Source organism: Brachyistius frenatus, unplaced genomic scaffold (genome assembly GCF_029030835.1).
Source record: "Brachyistius frenatus isolate BFR_SWC_R1_liver_20210118 unplaced genomic scaffold, ASM2903083v1 Contig_12, whole genome shotgun sequence".
NCBI classification, from domain to species: Eukaryota; Metazoa; Chordata; class Actinopteri; family Embiotocidae; genus Brachyistius; species Brachyistius frenatus.
This window is the reverse complement of record NW_027210611.1, coordinates 590,541-608,167: the sequence shown is the minus strand read 5'-3', so window position 1 is coordinate 608,167 and position 17,627 is coordinate 590,541. Positions and strand designations below refer to the sequence as shown.

General features: G+C 39.9%; 3 protein-coding genes across 6 annotated transcripts in view; 2 read left to right on the top strand and 1 right to left on the bottom strand.

The window, feature by feature from the left end:
- LOC138617235 (laminin subunit alpha-3-like) overlaps positions 1-1,000 on the bottom strand; it is a 53,428-nt gene extending 52,428 nt beyond the window's left edge. For all 3 annotated transcript variants that reach the window (XM_069692026.1, XM_069692027.1, XM_069692028.1), the window contains exon 1: positions 490-1,000. In XM_069692026.1, coding sequence (XP_069548127.1) covers positions 490-813 — 324 coding nt within the window. In that variant the 5' untranslated portion in view covers positions 814-1,000. The remainder of the gene's footprint in view (positions 1-489) is intronic.
- A 1,044-nt stretch (positions 1,001-2,044) lies between these two features.
- On the top strand, positions 2,045-10,342 carry vps4b (vacuolar protein sorting 4 homolog B). Of its 2 annotated transcripts, XM_069692022.1 has the most exons (13): positions 2,045-2,124; positions 3,398-3,509; positions 4,111-4,211; positions 5,724-5,835; positions 6,144-6,294; positions 6,474-6,532; positions 6,653-6,772; positions 6,889-7,045; positions 7,191-7,339; positions 8,018-8,099; positions 8,200-8,419; positions 8,519-8,659; positions 8,751-10,342. In XM_069692022.1, the coding sequence occupies exons 1-13, from the start codon at positions 2,104-2,106 to the stop codon at positions 8,850-8,852; spliced, it is 1,527 nt and encodes a 508-aa protein (XP_069548123.1). In that variant the 5' UTR covers positions 2,045-2,103; the 3' UTR covers positions 8,853-10,342. The 2 variants fall into 2 exon arrangements, with proteins under 2 accessions (XP_069548123.1, XP_069548122.1); XM_069692021.1 differs by lacking the exons at positions 2,045-2,124; positions 3,398-3,509; positions 4,111-4,211 and adding an exon at positions 4,602-4,822.
- A 302-nt stretch (positions 10,343-10,644) lies between these two features.
- kdsr (3-ketodihydrosphingosine reductase) lies at positions 10,645-17,095 on the top strand. The gene is made up of 10 exons (XM_069692023.1): positions 10,645-11,081; positions 11,771-11,860; positions 12,188-12,244; positions 12,378-12,443; positions 12,536-12,631; positions 13,194-13,385; positions 13,717-13,800; positions 14,008-14,091; positions 14,190-14,291; positions 14,389-17,095. Exons 1-10 carry the CDS (start codon positions 10,893-10,895, stop codon positions 14,506-14,508), a joined length of 1,080 nt encoding a protein of 359 aa, XP_069548124.1. The 5' UTR covers positions 10,645-10,892; the 3' UTR covers positions 14,509-17,095.
- Positions 17,096-17,627: the final 532 nt, after the last annotated feature.

Here is a 17,627-nt window from a genome sequence, read left to right as displayed (position 1 = left end):
ACGATGACAAATAATCTGTAGCAAAATTTAAAAAAAAACAGTGGGCAAAACATTGGCATACTTGTCAAACTGTTTTTTTTTTTTTTTTTTTTTATACAAATGGGGAACTTCAGGAGAGATCCTGATGGGAAAGGAGCACTGTTGAAAGAGAATTTACTTTAGAAAACGTGGGACTCAAACTACAATAGTGTAAAACTATTCCTGGCAGTTGCACAAGTTGGACAGAGCTGGCAGAATTGTCAGGGATCCCCAAGGGGGCTATAAACGCTCTAGTAGTTGCATTTACATATTAGAGCATAGGACAAAGCTATCTTCCGAATAAAATAACAATTCAGTCAACTTTCTTTCAATAGGTACACGCTAGATATAATATCCTAGTCACTGTTTGTACCCCATTACAATTTAAATACACACTACAGGGCTTGTTTATAGTGCTGCTATCACTTAAAAGTTATGAGGACACGTCAAGCCCCTGCTTTATTTTCTTACTTGTATATTTTGAGTAGGAAGGCCTGCAGTCGGTCCTCCGACAAGCTTGCAGAATAAATCATATTTCGGTGTGCCAGCCTCATCCTGTCCGCAGGTTGCTGTTGCAGAGATCCTTGAGCCCTCAGCGAGGTTGAAGTACGGTGGACTCAAACTAAAACCAGTTAAGTCATTAAAACGTTCTTGTCCGTCTGCGTCCCTGAACAGTGTAATCCACAAAGTGAAAAATATAGCGAGGAGGTGAGCTCCTGTCATCCGTCTCGCCATCTTCCACATGAGAGATCCTTGTAGATGCTGAGAGGACCCGCACCGTGCAGGTCTTGTCATCTATAGATGTCCATGAAATGCGCTAATGGGCTGCGAGTTACGCGCGAGGCATTTCCCGTAGGACTACACGTCAAACAAAACAAAAGTCAAACAAAGATTCAGGTTGATCTTCCACTGATGAAGGTCTGCTCTCTGTCCGCAGCATGTCCCCAAACTAACAAGACCGGCTTTCCGTGTTCTGGATCAAGCTCTGTGCCACACTGGAGCTATCAGGTGTCAGGGTGTCGATGGTCTGAATTCGACGCCAATCCACTGAGCGGTGCCGAAGGTCTGCCCTCACAGTTTTCACAGAAGCTCGTCTCTTGTTTTCTCGTCTCTTTTACTGCTAATAATAAAATTCTCATCTTCGAGCGTCAAATATGTATAAAAGATGTTATATACACCAATTTATCAAGTGCAGCTTTTGTTGTTGTATTTCAATCCTTATAATTTTACAATCATCATATGAAGAACTGCTTAGATGATTAGTCATTTACTAATAGAGTAATATAGACACTGTCAGAAGTGTTTATCTTAAGCATAAACTAAACGAATAAATAGTTAAATAAACTAATAAAATAAACAAATTGACTATTTAAATTAACTTTAAAAATCGAACCTGCATAACAAATATGAACATTTGCAACTTTTTTTTTATATTTAAGTCTGTACCCAAGATTTTGTTTCATATTCGTATATCTTTACATAAAAGTTGAAATCTCTGCAGAATCAGATGAGTCACTCCAAACCTGTGAAGCACCCCACCAGTGGCTTCAAACATCTCGATCCTTTTACAGTGATCTTAGTGCGACCTCTGGTGGAGAACGCAGTCATCACATGGAAGTCATTGGATACGTCGCGCACTACGCACTGCAAGTATCCTGTTCATGTGTCACAAGAGCTTCCATATTAAGTTACAACTTAAGCTATTTTGGTGTAAATGTAATGTCTTTGTTCAGTCTACTGTCTCAATTCAGCTGTTTCTGTTTGAAACTTTAAAACAACGACTCTACAACTTGTGTTGTCTTAATAACTCCCACAACAACAATTAAGCACAGTGACTCGTTGGCAGGAGGCTATTTCCGCGTCACACATCGTTGCCATTCCTCAGACTGGACAGGCTGCTTTCTTGAACGCATCTTGTCAGTGTGACAAGTCCCCCCTTTTTCCAGGGGCGTAACATCAGTGCTGAGGGCGTGAAAACAAAACAGGAACTTGTTGCACAGTGACTTCACTGCTGGGTCAACGAAACTAGACTGGCAGGGACCCGGGTCTGAATCTATTGTGTTTTTAATTCTCGCAGGACTCCGCATGGAGCCAACAAATCTACAGGTAGGATGGAAAACTTTCTTTAAGAGTGAAGTTCTCCGTATGCTATATATACATATATATATATATATTTACTCAGACAGGAACAAACCCACCGAGTGCATTCCATGTTTCCAGTCTGACAGCTTTCGTTATACACTTGTTGGTCAGTGGATTCAGTGTAACTCGAGCCCCTAATTAAAAAGGCTTCCCGTGTTTTTGTAATCTGTAAGAGAATAAACAGTTATGATCTTGAATGCAGGACCATTTATAAACCAATATGTCTGCACTACAACAGCTGTCTGAACTCCATCAATAATCCAAAATAGTCATTCACATGTAGTCCACGGATTCAATGACAGTCTGTGAGATGATTCATTCACAGGAAATCAAATGTTTTAAGCCGGCAATATAACCATCATAATATTATATCAGTGTTATGAGTGGTTTTGATACAATAGATACAAGTTATCTCTCTTGTTCTAATAGATGGTTGGGTAGTTGGAGAATGTGGGGGTCCTAGTTCAAGAGGACTGCACATAGAGCCTCTTCTAATATGAATAACTCATTTTCCATATAGTTCCACCCAGTTATAGGGTTCAAGCCTGCTCAGGCAGATATGAAGTTGCTTAATAATGCAACAAATTTGAGATAATTTTCTCGATGCAAAAGGTCAGTCACATTAAAAAAAAAAAAAAAAAAAGTGTTGCTGAATAGCTCAGTTTTGGCAGAAAAGTCAGACACAGCTTTATGAAGTTACGAATAGCTGCGTTTCGGTAAGAAGCTTTTATTTTAGCTATAATTTCCATCACTAAGTAACTTTATCTATCTACAGTATGTTGCCCAGTCAGTAGGTTACCAGAACTTAACTTTTAATGACTACTTAAATTAGCCAGAAGAAAAGCCACAAATCTAAATTTATTATAATGAATTAATGAATAAACAAGTCATTTTGTAATATTTGTGAAGCTTTTCACAGCTGATATTTTTGACATTTAAAAGCATAATAACTGCATTTAATTTGTTAAACTTTTTTGTTAACTTTTTTGTGGATCAAATTCAACTGATCAATTTATCATTTTAGCACTAAGCTAATAGTAATCTATGATTCAGACTTCAGATTATTAAACAACAACTTTGTAATGCATTTGTTTTGGCTGAAGAAGCTTGCCCTTCATGAGTCACTTACTGTAGATGTTATGAACTGAGTTTGAAGTTCATAAATACTGCAAACTGTCTATGTGATTTTAATGGTTTGATAGTATCTGAACTATTAATTAATTTCCTTCCCTTTCAGAAAGCTATTGCTGTAGCTCAGAAGGCCTCACAGGAGGACCAGGCTGGCAACTACGAGGAAGCCATCCGCTCCTACCAACATGCTGTCAAGTACTTTCTACACATTTTGAAACGTGCGTCACTGTGGTGGAAACATAAAGCAACTATTGTCATAACATTAACCGTTAAAGTATTCGTCATCGTTACATGGTTTCCTGTGACTATCACTGACTGATGGGCAGATTAGTAAAATTTAAAATGCAAAACTATTCATGGATTTTGTGTGTGTGTGTGTGTGTGTGTGTGTGTGTGTGTGTGTGTGTGTGTGTGTGTGTGTGTGTGTGTGTGTGTGTGTGTGTGTGTGTGTGTGTGTGTGTGTGTGTGTGTGTGGCGATTTGAAGCTGTGTCACTCCCCTAACTTGCCATATTTGTAAAATATTTCATTTAAGAGGCAATAACATTACAGAATAGGGCCTTTTTTTTTTTATAGCAGACATCAGGGAAATTGAAGATGTTACTAGTCACCTGTGTCCCTTTAAGCCATGACAATATGAGAGTGAGCCAGGGTGCACAACCGCAGGACCCTGAAACAGAAGCATATAAAGGGAATTTAGTCTGTTTTCATTATTATTTCTTTACACGTGCATGTCTTACAATGACAAGTGACATGATATGCCATGATGACAAATGGTGGTGTTGCCTATGATATTAAACCATTGTTGTTTCTTCCATCAGGTGAACCCCAGGGTAAAGATGGCAACCAGAAGATTAGAGATACATGTAAACAGTACCTGGACAGAGTGGAAGAACTACAGGAGTACCTTGTGAATAAAGAGGTCATCACAGAAATTACATACATAATATTTGCTTTACAAATGTGGACATCATTGTCTACATGATGATGAAAGCAGAATAGTGTGACAGTAGGATGGGTGTGCAATGAGGTGGACAATAAATGATAGATAATTAATGTTAAAATATATAATAAATTATAACATAACCACAGACACCAAAAGTAAGCCATATAAAATGCGAATAAAAAAGGATCGTAAGATAAATCTAACATAACTTAACATAACGATTTTAGCCCCAATCTTCATCTTTACTGTCATAAAATACATTTGATTTATTTTTTTTGTATTAAATTGTGATAAACGTAGTGTTGCCAGTCACTCTGGCCTGCGTCGAGGCGACGTCTTGACGTCACCACATTCCGTGCACGCGGAGTGTCGACTTTTCGATGCGGAAGTTTCCTCCTCGATTTGACTCGGGAGCGAGAAACGAAAACAAGTCCACCAGAAACCTCGATTATCGCGTTAACAGACTACATGTACGGTAGAATTTTAAAGCACAGCGTTTAAAAACTGTTTCCTCTGCTGCGGGGTTACATTCGTTTTGATTACTGGACGAGCGATCGGCCCTTATGGCTACCAACAATAATTTACAGGTAAGTTGAGGACCAACCGAGGAGCTGGCTAAAACGCTGAAATAAGCTTTTAAAAAAAAAAGTTGTTTGCAAATTGATTTAAATGGATAAAAGTATCCTAGTTGCTGACAACCGAAGTGTTTGGCCTAATGTTTGTCGGTTTTTCTCGCTATAAACGCCTCCAGCTTTGTAAAACAGCGTAACGTTTGTAACATTAGCCGCTAATTAGCATGCTTGGCTAAGCTCGCGAACAAGGCATTTAACGGGAAAACAAAAACAAACAAAAAAGACCACAAAGATCTGGAATTATGGCTTACGTGTATTATCAAGGCTGAGATTTATTATTATTATTATTATTATTTTTATTATTATTATTATTTCAGTTGTGAAAGCAGCCTTATAACATTTCCGTGATGTTATAGTGACGAGATAGTACCTCATAAGATTAGCGTTGCTAGCGGGCTAGTTTAATTTGGCCTGTTAAACGACTCACACTTCAAACAGAGGTGACAACGTTATTTATATATTTGTATTTGTGTTCAAATGTATAAACTGTGTTGTACTTACAGTTATAGTTACGGTGAACAAAAGTGTTTTTAAAGTTCAGGCACTCCTACTACGGGGTGTGGGGGGGGGGTGTGGGTGGGTGGGGTGTGTGTGTGTGTGTATTTTGAGAGGGTGGCTGGGACTGTTTTAAGTATTTATTTATTTTTCCACCTTTACTCGGTTAAATTCACAACTTCCTGTGCTTACATATCTCATTTTGTTGTCTAGATGTTTGTTTTGATTGGCTGTTTTCTATCAGATAGATTCATAAAACAACAACATTGTCGTTCATTTCAAACAGTTTTCTCAACTTTATTAATACCTGTACCTCCCAAGTGTTAATAACTAACACTGTCCCTTGTCTTTCCTCTTGTAGAAAGCCATCGATCTTGCCAGCAAGGCGGCTCAGGAGGATAAAGCTCATAACTATGAAGAGGCTCTGCGCCTGTACCAGGCTGCTGTTCAGTATTTCCTTCATGTGGTGAAATGTAAGACATTATACAACACATTGGCATTAGCTCAATAGGGTCCCAAGTCTGTTAATCACAGCCGTTTGCCACTTTAGGAATCACAATTTGTTAGTAGTCTTCCATGACATGTCTGTTGCTTGTTGGTTCAGAGTGGCTTGTGACTTAAAATGACACGCAAGCCATTTTGCACACCGTCACAGCAGTGTTGACCACACAGTTGTGATATTGTTTTACAAGTGCTAAAAGGAGATTAATGTCTTCTTTAAAAGGAAATACTCAGACCTGAAATCATTTTTGTGTATCTTTTTTGTGTTGACTCCCGACAGATGAAGCCCAGGGTGACAAAGCTAAACAGAGTATCCGGGCGAAATGTGCCGAATACTTGGACAGAGCTGAGAAACTGAAGGAGTATCTAAAGAATAAAGAGAAAGCACCTCCTGCTAAGCCTGTCAAAGAGTCACAGTCTGACGATAAAGGGTGTGTAATAGGTGGGGCAGTGGGATATGTTGGCTCATGTGAGGCCAATCAGTTATGGTCAGAAAAATACTTTCCCCTAATATAAAGGAAAATATAATGATTTTTTTTTTTTTTTAACTTGAAAAAAGACAAAATTTTATACATATTTATGTGTATATGTATTGTATGTTTGTGTCTAGAAATGAGAGTGATGAAGGTGATGATCCAGAGAAAAAGAAGTTCCAAAATCAACTCTCAGGTTTGCAATAATCCTTTATTCCTACTTAATTACACCTTACGCACGTATATTTTTATTTCTACACTTAATTTTAATGTATTATTTCGACTTTTCATTAATATCGTATTATTATTTTACCAGGTGCAATTGTTATGGAGAAACCAAATATCAAATGGAATGATGTTGCTGGCCTCGAGGGGGCCAAGGAGGCACTGAAAGAAGCCGTTATTCTTCCGATCAAATTCCCCCACCTTTTCACAGGTATTAAATCTCATTTAATAAGAAAGTCACCTCATTACTTTGCTCACATTGAAGCACACATCTATTCTGTGTGGAACAGTTGTGTAGACTAAATAACCTCTTTGTTTGACTGACAGGAAAGAGAACTCCATGGAGGGGGATCTTGCTCTTTGGGCCTCCAGGTACAGGAAAGTCCTACCTGGCTAAAGCTGTTGCCACAGAGGCAAACAACTCGGTCTTCTTCTCAATCTCCTCCTCTGACCTCGTCTCCAAATGGCTGGGAGAGAGTGAAAAGTAAGTCATTTTAACAATTATTCTCAGAACCATAGGTTAAGCATATAATCTGACATTCTAATATATAATGTGGAATGGTGATATTTAATATCTACAAATATATTGTTATATTACATTTCCTAAAAGTGTCCATTTTGCTCCCCAGGTTGGTGAAGAATCTTTTCAGCCTTGCGAGGGATAACAAGCCTTCTATCATTTTCATCGATGAGATTGACTCCCTGTGCGGCTCAAGAAGTGAGAACGAGAGTGAAGCTGCTCGTCGTATCAAGACAGAGTTCCTGGTTCAGATGCAGGGTAAGTCTGATTAGCTCCAGCAATTATTTGTAAATACTAAATATTTTGATGAACGATGTCAGTATTGCCGTGTTAAAGGGTCCACACTCTTAGTGTAAAATTATTTAGTGTCAGGTTTTTTTTAACAATACTCTGAAGGACTGAACAGCCTGTGGAATATAAAATGGCAGCTCAAGTACAAAATGAATATTAGTGCAGTAAAGTGAACAAGTAAATGAACCTTTCAGTTCCAGTTCCTTTCTGCAGCCTAAATTATCTGTGAAATCATAGTTGCGAAGCAGGAGATAGACAGAGATATACATAGAAGCTTGAGCTGTGAACAGGAGAAAATAGTTTTTACAGAGGCTGGGTACTTTTGGACAACCTTAAAAAAAAATTAAGTTGTTGGGTTACTCAGGCCATCAAGCTCAGTAGCTGGCAGTGGACAGACGCTTCCATGTCTTTACTTCACTCAATTTACTCATTACTAACTAAATGCGTGAACCATGTGAAACATATGTGCATCCCATTTTATTTTATTTTTTTCATAGTGGCTCCCCTGTAATAAAAAATGCACATTGTGGCAGATTTGTAGAAAGCTGCAGGTGTTTGACAGTAAAAGCATCAAAATATTGGCACCTTATTGTGAAAGAAGTTACTTTTCACGTCTTTTTTCACTTTTATTTTGTTGTTTTGCAGGTGTGGGGAATGACAATGAAGGGGTGCTGGTCCTTGGAGCAACAAACATCCCCTGGACTCTGGACTCTGCCATCAGAAGAAGGTGATTTTTTTTTTTTTTTTAGATTGTAATTTTTACAACTAAAGTTGTTATTCTGTTGTCATTCCCTTGTGCTCACTGTGGTCAAATCTTACCATCACAGATTTGAGAAGAGGATCTACATCCCGCTGCCTGAAGAGCACGCCCGCTCCTTCATGTTCAAGCTCCACCTGGGCTCCACCCCCACCACTCTTACAGACTCTGACTTTGTCACTCTTGGAAAGAAGACAGATGGATACTCAGGAGCAGATATCAGCATTATCGTCAGAGACGCTCTGATGCAGCCTGTTCGAAAGGTCCAGTCAGCAACCCACTTCAAACAGGTACGTCATTCAAAATATCCCTCTTATTCTACAGTGTAATAGGTTGTAATTGACTTATTGTTACTTCGCTTTCCTCCCTTATTTTTTGGTTTAAATAAGATACGAGGTTCATCAAGAACCGACCCCAACGTCACGGTAGATGACCTCTTGACCCCTTGCTCGCCTGGAGATCCCAATGCAATTGAAATGACATGGATGGAGGTCCCTGGGGAGAAGCTAATGGAACCTGTGGTATGCATGGTAAGGACATAAAAATTAAAAAAAAATTAAAAATGTTTCTCATTTCAACACAATAAATATATTGGAACCATTTTTTTCTTCCTCTTCCCAGGCTGACATGCTGAGGTCTCTGGCCAACACGAAGCCAACAGTTAACGAACAAGATCTGTCAAAACTGAAAAAATTCACAGAGGACTTTGGACAGGAAGGCTAGGTTGGGTGAAGGAGTCAAAACAAACCAAAGCAAAGGAATTGTGATTGTGTCTCTATACTGTCCTTTTTTTTTCTTTTTCCATCTCATCCTAACCATTCACTTGGCGTCATCGGTCATCTGAGTGGGCAAGATTACTGCTTTATTTTGCCATTCTGACAACCACACAAAGGGTGGAAGACCTGGTTTTATTTTGATATATTCACTTTTTTCCAAAGAAGATTAAAGACTTCACACCTACAGCTGACCTGATTAAAGAATGAACACCAATATTGGAAACTTAAAGGGTTATTTCACTTATGTCCTAAAGACAAAAGGTATTGATGTGCAGAATACTCAAGCAGATTAGAGAAACTAACGGCAGACACACACACACACACACACACAACAATTACTGCAAGTAAGACTTTTGAAATCAATATAATTTATTTGAAGCAAGGACTTGCTCTTATGTCCTTATTTTCCACTTCAGTACAGCTTAATAGATCAGTAAGTATCCCTCACATATACTCTATTTTATTAAGAAAAACAAGCATTTTATAGCATATACTGTACTTTAAGGAATGTATACATCTTGGGCAGTGAATCACAGCATGAGTTCAAGGTATTGTGGTGAAATATGTCATTTTCTTGAGGTGATGGACATTACAGAGTTTTGAGACTGACATAATCAGGATGAGCGCTACATTAGGCCTTGTGGCAATTTTGGATTGTTTATTCAGTTTCCCCCCAAAAAATTACAATTGTGTGTTTACTCATCCTTCATTTGAATCAAACACGGCTGTTTGGGTGGATTACCAATGGTGCCGGACCAGCATTATGTTACCACTTCTCAAGGACTCGATAGCTTTGAATTGCTTTGTTGTTCTGCTACTGTTGTTGTTGTTGTTGTTTGTTTTTTTCCTTCAAAACCTATTGTACATATTTTCCTTTACTATCCACAGGCTTTGCTGATTATCCTTAATACAAACTGCAAAAACAACAAAGCCTTATATTAAGATCAAGTCCTGAATTTTGATAAAACAAGAGTGGGGAGTTGATGCTGGTCATTGATGGCTCAGGTGGAGAGATCATCATCTTGTGTACTTCACAATATAGGAATGCATCTCCAAGCATGAACTATAAGTAGCCATAAGTGGCAGTGTGCACCATGTGCCTTCTAGAAAAGATTTTTTTTTTTCTCGGTTTATTTCTAAATTAGTCAGAGTGCTTGTATGTCAAGTGCATTGTCACTACAACTAAGATATGTATAGCACTTGTACATTTCATGTAAGCTCTTTTAGAGATTGTATACAACTGTACTCTGTTGCTGTTGAGATGTGCAAACAGTTTTTGAGGTTGTTTTTTTTTTTTGATGGGGAACATCTCTCATTTGACTGTAAATGTCTCTGTAGCCCACTCTTGAATCCTTTTTCTTCGTAAAGAAGTCACTCATGCATAACATCTTCTGTTTCCCGTGTCCACAATGTAAATAAAAGTTAAAGCTACGTCAAGGCAGGCTGATTGCTTTTTTTGTAAGAAATCAATGACGTGTTCCTGACGAGCAATGACAATAGAGATATAGGTTTGGTAATAATATTGTCACAATTTTAAATAACTCGTGTTTTCCGGTCTGTAGTTAGTCGCAGTAGCCTACCTTGAACGGCTGGTCGGGTGGGCGTGCACACAGATGGCGAACCGAGGCGGTGGCGCGTTGCATTGCGGGAATTGTAGTTACTCGGCACTCGAGCAGCGGTTCGAGCGCCAGAGAAACACTTCCGGCTCGAGAACTACAAGTACCAGGAACGACCGCGGAGCGTCCGGCTCGCAGCGCACAAGCTCGATTTGTTTTGGTTTGGACAGACTGCGCTTTTGTCACGGGGAGCCGAGGTCCGCCGCGGCACGTTAACCTGGCCTTTGCGCACCTTTGACTCGCTGCCAAACCCCGGAGGAACTCCTCCTCCGAAGTCCGTGTTTCTCCGCCCGCCTCGCAGCTCGTGTTGTCGGATCCCAGAAGCTGGCCCGCTAGTTAGCGAACGAGCTAACGATCGCCAGATTTCCCCCATGTCCTCTGAAGAAGGGTTCAGTTCAGCGATCACAGATTGGCTTTTCGTCAATTCCTGGTGGCTCCTCCTGCCGTTCGTCATGCTTCTTGTAGTCGCTGCCTTCATAGTTGCCTTTGTGTTGCTGTTGTACATGATATCGCCCCTCATCAGTCCCAAGCCGCTGAAACTGAACGGGGCCCACGTCGTGGTAAGTGCACCGCAGTGCATCCTAACATCTGCACATTAACAGCAGCTCCATAGCTGGCTTCAGGTTCTTGTTCAAATAGCTTGAGTTTCTAGTTGCGCTTTAATGTCAGGTATGTGTTCGCTCTAACGATTAACAACCGGTTTAAGAAGGGAGAATATAGGGAATATATATATATATATATATTCTTCCCTATATATATATATATAACAGCTGTTATGAAGAGAGACACGCCCACACGATGAGTTGTGAAACATTGAAATGAACTCATTTAAGAACTTAAGTTGTCTCCCAGTTTGTAAGGTGCACCTATATGAAACAATACACGTAAACAAAACTAGTGTTTGCTATCCGGGCTATAATCCTACTTTCATGGAGGTTAGAACAATATTTAATTTCGTTGAAGCCGTAGTAGAGAGGATCTGATTCAATGAAGTCACTGATTAGCATTTCAGTTATGTCACTGCAGGTAGACTAAATGTTATTTATGTCAATAGTATGCGCTACATTTCAAAAGCACCTTAAACTACAGTCTCCAAAATGCATGCAAAGTGGAATGTCTTCAAAAGTTTCCACAACAACTTGAGTACTATTTTTGTGATTGTTAGTTCTTGCTGCGATAGAGCAGAAATGCCTTAAACTCGATTAAGCTGCATCGCATTTTGTAACCATACTTAACCTTGAACTTTCAGGTGACAGGAGGCTCAAGTGGAATTGGGAAATCCATTGCAGTCGAGTGCTACAGGCAAGGAGCGTTCATCACTTTGGTGGCACGAAATGAGGTCAGTACAACCAACATTTAGCCCGTTGTTCCTTTATATCTAACCAAGCCACAAGCTGTTTGTTGTTAGAGCAAAGTTTTTGATGTCAAACATGTTGAAACTCAAAAGATGAATTCGTTCCATGCCAGCCGAGAGATTGCGCTCCACACACGTGCAAAACTTTTCTTTACTTTTGCATTAAACAGTGTTACCTACATGTGAGCATTGACGTTTTGAAGATTCATTTAGTTTCTTTTGATGTGACCCTTGACGACAGTCAGCATTTTTAAGTCTTCACATTTACCCGAAATCGTTATAATAGATGAAACATGGATTATTTTTCCTTAGGAGAAATTGCTCCAAGCGAAGAAGGAGGTGGAGAAATTCGCCATCAATGACAAGCAGGTATGGGTTTAGTATTTATTTCCATTAAAGATGGAACTTTTAAAAAATTGTTCGAAAGCACCTTTTGTGAGACTTATCAGACTTAACAGCTTAATGAATGTTGTATCAATAAGATCTCAATTTCTTTATTCAGGTGGTGCTCTGCATATCAGTGGATGTTTCCAGTGACTATAGTCAGGTGGAAAATGTGATGAAACAGGTGATGTTACCTTCTCCGCCACAATGGAACATATACAATTGTTGTGTTCATTTGTTGCTGAGGAATTAAAGTGGCTTTTTCCCGTTATGCAGGCTCAGGAGAAGCTAGGGCCTGTTGACATGCTCGTGAACTGTGCAGGAACATCTATTTCTGCAAAGTTTGACGAAATGGAGGTGGACCGTTTTAAAGTAAGTACACGCAACCGTTGTTGTTGGGGTTTTTTTATGCACAGAAGTCAAAAAGCTGCTCGGTATTAAAAACTGTTTATATTGTATCATGCAAAAATATTCACTGCTCACATTTACACTGGAGTGAAAGCATCAGAATAAAATGGAGTGATTTGGATTTATCATAAGCTACATGAATTGAACATGTTTGTGTTGTCAGTGCCATATGTTTCCAAATTATAAAGAAAATTGAGATTTGAAACAATATTGAGCATTTCAATGTACTCGTATGCGTAAAACCATTGCCTGCCGAGGATGCACTCTTAAAAACCTTCAACAAGACCAACCTTTTTTTTTTTTTTTTGGCACTAAATACATGCCAGGAAAGAAGGTTTGATTGCTGTCTGACTTTGTACAACATTTTTGCTACAGTCAGAGCCGTTTTAAGAGGTGACTAAATTCTGTAACGTCTAATATTAAGTACAAACCGTTAGTCTCCTATAAATATAGAAATTGTGAAACTGCACCTCACTGTGGACTGCCTCATTATAACACGTGTGAACCTGGGGCTTTCCTTGAACAGAAACTGATGGAAGTGAACTACCTGGGCAGCGTTTACCCGACACGAGCCGTCATAACCACCATGAAGGAGCGACGAATGGGCCGCATCATGTTTGTGTCGTCGCAGGCGGGCCAGATCGGTCTGTTCGGGTACACGGCCTACTCTCCGTCCAAGTTTGCGTTGCGCGGCTTAGCAGAGTCGCTGCAGATGGAGGTTTGTTTGTTTTTTTTCTTTCTCCCTTCTCGCACTGAAATACCCTTTTCTAAAAATTCCACCAAAAGCCAAACAAACACGCTGCAGATCTCGTGATCTTAAAATGCATGTAGTCGGAATGTGTTTGCACATATTTCTACACCACTTTGCTATTTAGGGATGATGAGGAGGTGTTTGTTAGTGCTTTAAATACTGTAATAAAATTCCCAACCTACCAGTAGGGGGGGGGGCATCCATACTCATTTGTTCTTGTTTATCAAAGACCTGTCTTGCATAAAAATGTTGATTTGTTTAATATCATCAAGGTCAAACAGCTGTTTTCTCTGTGCAGATAAAGCCATACAATATCTACGTGACAGTGGCATACCCACCGGACACCGACACCCCAGGACTGGCAGAAGAGAACAAGATGAAGGTAAACATCTATGTCACAAAGAACAGGAGAAAAAAAAACTTCTTTCCCAAAGACAAGGATCCTTGGAGTCTTTCTCCATCTTTATTTTAAATTTAGTTTGGAGGTATTTATTCCTTTACTTTGTTCGTGGATAGTTGACATTTTCCTCGGTATTTACAACCTTTCCCCTGTGTTGTTTTTTTGTTTTGTTTTTTTCCCCTCCCCCAGCCTCTAGAGACCAAATTAATCTCTGAAACCTCTGGAGTGTGTCAACCAGATCAAGTGGCCAAAATCATTGTGAGAGATGCAGTGGTAAGCAATCGGTCCATCTTCCGCTGACCAAGGCTGTCCTAAATTCTGGAATTCTTTTTTGTAAATTCCCCTGGCTGTTTTCTCCTTTGGCTTTGCAGCAGGGGAACTTCAACAGCTCCGTTGGTCCTGATGGTTACATGCTCTCAGCCCTCACCTGTGGCATGTCGCCCGTCACCTCCATCACAGAAGGTCTCCAGCAGGTACGACTACATGCATAATGTCACTGCATTGCGAGACGCAGTGCTCCTCCGGCCTGTGGTCTATAATAAACATTTCAATTTCTACGTTTCTGTACAGATTGTGACCATGGGATTATTTCGGACCATTGCCCTTTTCTACCTGGGGAGTTTTGACAGCATCGTGCGCCGCTGCATGATTCAAAGAGAGCAATCGAAAGCAGCTGACAAGAGGGAGTAACGGCAGCCTTACCTTCTCCGCAGCCCCCCCCCCACACTTCCCCCCTTCCCATCCAGTCCCTTCATCCAGCTGTACAAGTGCACAACCGTAGGTGGGAGAAAAAAAAATAGGCCAAGTCAAGTGCATTTCTGATATCAACCTTATAGATGGGATGGAAGAAAGTAGCAAATGTTTACTCGTTGCTTGTCCAGTGACGTAACTCGTCCATAGACTTCAGTCATTTCGATTTTTCTGTCCTCTCAAGAGTATTCCAGTGACTTGGGTTCGATGTGTCCACCTGCTTCTTTTTGTGGGAGCAGCCTTACGTTAGGAGAATGAGGGCAGGCTAAACATCCCACAGTGTGGTTTTAAAGTAGGTAGGCCTTGTGAACCACTAACATTACAGATATCAGGCCCTCCCTGACTCCATTTGCACAGTGCTTTTTTTGTTTTGTTTTGTTTTCTCTCCCCCCTCGCCGAGAGGAAGAAGCAACAGATAGCCTGTCTGTCCGGTTGTGCCAAATATGGCTTGAAATTCCTTCCCACCAGGGGCCGTAGCGAAAAACAGAACGCTTACTCTCACGTTTTGTCTAATGGTTGCATGTTTCACAAAACGGTCTCCACAATTTTCACTTAAATAAGTCCCTTCGTCTCAACCTTTTCGTACCACAAGTCTTTGCAGGCAGAGCACCTTCCTTTTTGACTGGATAACCTCTATGTTTGAACCCGCTCGTGACCCTCAGCGTTTTATTTATGCTGTGGGAAGTTTTGCTCTTGTGCCCCATGTTTGAACGAAGCCGAGACGTGATACAAAACGAGATATCGCACACCGAGAGAGAGCATCTTATGTTTATTTAAAAAAAAATTGTTTTATTTTACTAATGCAAAAACATAATTTCCATGGAATGATAATATTCAAAAACTTTACATGCAGTGTTGAAGAAAAGAATTGTGGGTGTGTGTGGATGTGTGTGTTTGTGCTTGCTGTGACTGAGCCGACCTCCGGGCGGGAGATAAGCCATTCGATTTTATTGTCTCGGGAATAAAGACCAAATTTTTTTTTTTTTGTCATTCCAGCTAATGTTATTGAGAAAGGAAAGCAGGTACTATGGGTTGAAGCCATGAATTCATAAGATGGTAAAAAAAAATTTTTTTTAAAAAAAGCACATAATGGGATTTTACTCCTCACCCGTGCATTCACTAAGTTCAGTACATTTATCTTTTTTACACTTTAAATTTGTGAAAAGAAGCGTATCATATTTACCTGCAGTTCAATGTTTCTGTGCACATATTCAGCCGCCCCAGTCGAGATCCTCGCAGGATCCATAATCTGCCGGGTTGGTGTAAATCAGGGCAGGGCAAGGCTCGCTGGTTCGAGTTATGCGTCTGTAGGTCTAGTGAGGGCGCCGGAGATTTGTTTTACATAAAGGCCAAAATAGAGGGACTGGCATGGAAGCGTGATCCTTGTCCTTGTAAATTTTGACCTGCTGTCCCTCTGTCATGCACAGCTGGGACTTTGTAACTCCCTAAACGACAATATCGATTCCCTCCTGAGTTCTATCAAGTCTTGAAAAATCATCTATTTACCACATGACTTTCTTATTGTTTCGCATATAGAGGGAGAAAAAGTACAACATTGACTCTTGCAAGTCTTCCTTTGGTCCATCACAATTGGGGGGCGAATGTACTTTAATACAAAGCATACAAATCAGAACATAGGAATATTATTTTTGAATACACCAATATTTGAATGCCAAAACGTGTCAAGACAATTTCTGTAGATGCAATGCATTTATTTGTGATTTATTTCAATGTCGCTGCTCTGTTGATCTTATTTAGTTTGTAAAAAAAACAACAACTGTGGAGCAGTGTGGGGACCCATTCTAAGCCTTAAGATGTGACTACTAACGAAGCAGATGCTATAAGAATGGACCTGTCCACAGAACAATGTGACTTAACCCACATATGGTTCGCCACATCATTTAATAGGACTTTTCGGTGTAAAATGCCAACTGTTTTTGTGTATTTGGTCGATTTCTATTCTTTGTATGACAAAAGAAGCCTTACTGAAATCCAAGATATGAAAGTGAGAATGGATGACTCATGCTTGATGATGTTCTCATTTGATAATGGCTGAAGGCACACTGTCCTGCGATCAAGAGATTTTCGTTAATTGTACATGTATTGCTTTCAGAAGTTCTGTTTTACTTTGAGGTAGCAACACGTAGTTGATAGAACATGTAGCTCATGTAAAAGCAGTTTTGTTTTAATTAACACCTTTAAGCTATGCAAACAAAGCCTATGCTTACAATATGTTTAAACATGCAGTGAAGATTTAAGTTCTGCAACAGTTATGCTCGTTTGCCCCCATTTAATGGTGTCATCATCAGATACGTACCGAGTTTAAAAAGTACTGAACATGAAAGGCATACTGCACTCTTTTGTTTAATTCTTCTTCTTTTTGCTATTGACTTTTTTTCTGCCAAAAAACTTAACACCTTCACCTTGTGTGCCATTGAAAGAAAAATGTGAGAAGTGGAACGTTTCTTTGTCTTATTTTCTTACATGATAAACTAAATAAATACCTGTGAGGAAAAACAAAATTTAATTCCTGTAGTCTTCATCCTTCAGTTTTGAATGTTTGATGTCTCGGATCGCTGGTGGCGTTGTGCTTTGTCACTACTGTTTCCCTCCTGTTCTGTAGCTGCGGAGCTCTTTATCTGAATTTCAGCTGAGGGAACCCATCGCAGAAAAATGCATGAGTGAGTGGGGCCTTTCAAAACTTTGATGTCTCTGGGTTTGGAAAGGACTATGAGGGTTGTTAAGTATTCTGTTTGAAGAGATGGGATTTTAATTTTCCATGAGGGAACTTTCCAAAGCAGGAGCTCTCAGATTTGCAGAATACAGCTTTAGAGTCTTCCTTTTTTTGTGTGTTTTTTTTGTCCTGTCATAAAATAAGAGACATGTAGGATGAAAGACAACAGAGGAGACGAGAGAGAACACGGGGAACTTGTATAGGTACATCAGTTTTGCGAGGTTCGATCTCCATCCACAAGGGGGTGGCTGGACCACATCAAAGCAAACCTTCAGCAGGACTGGGTGGTCCTGTGTTTCCTCGTGAATAATCCTTTAGTCGCCTT

What these genes read in the sequence shown, in the direction of transcription:
- vps4b (XM_069692022.1), top strand. Translation starts at nt 2,104, where the DNA reads ATGGAGCCAACAAATCTACAG. An exon ending in TCACAGTCTGACGATAAAGG is followed by an intron (nt 6,295 to 6,473) that starts GTGTGTAATAGG and finishes GTTTGTGTCTAG; the next exon opens with AAATGAGAGTGATGAAGGTG. An exon ending in TGGCTGGGAGAGAGTGAAAA is followed by an intron (nt 7,046 to 7,190) that starts GTAAGTCATTTT and finishes TTTGCTCCCCAG; the next exon opens with GTTGGTGAAGAATCTTTTCA.
- kdsr (XM_069692023.1), top strand. Translation starts at nt 10,893, where the DNA reads ATGTCCTCTGAAGAAGGGTTCAGTTCAGCGATCACAGATTGGCTTTTC. An exon ending in TGAACGGGGCCCACGTCGTG is followed by an intron (nt 11,082 to 11,770) that starts GTAAGTGCACCG and finishes TTGAACTTTCAG; the next exon opens with GTGACAGGAGGCTCAAGTGG. An exon ending in TCACAGAAGGTCTCCAGCAG is followed by an intron (nt 14,292 to 14,388) that starts GTACGACTACAT and finishes GTTTCTGTACAG; the next exon opens with ATTGTGACCATGGGATTATT.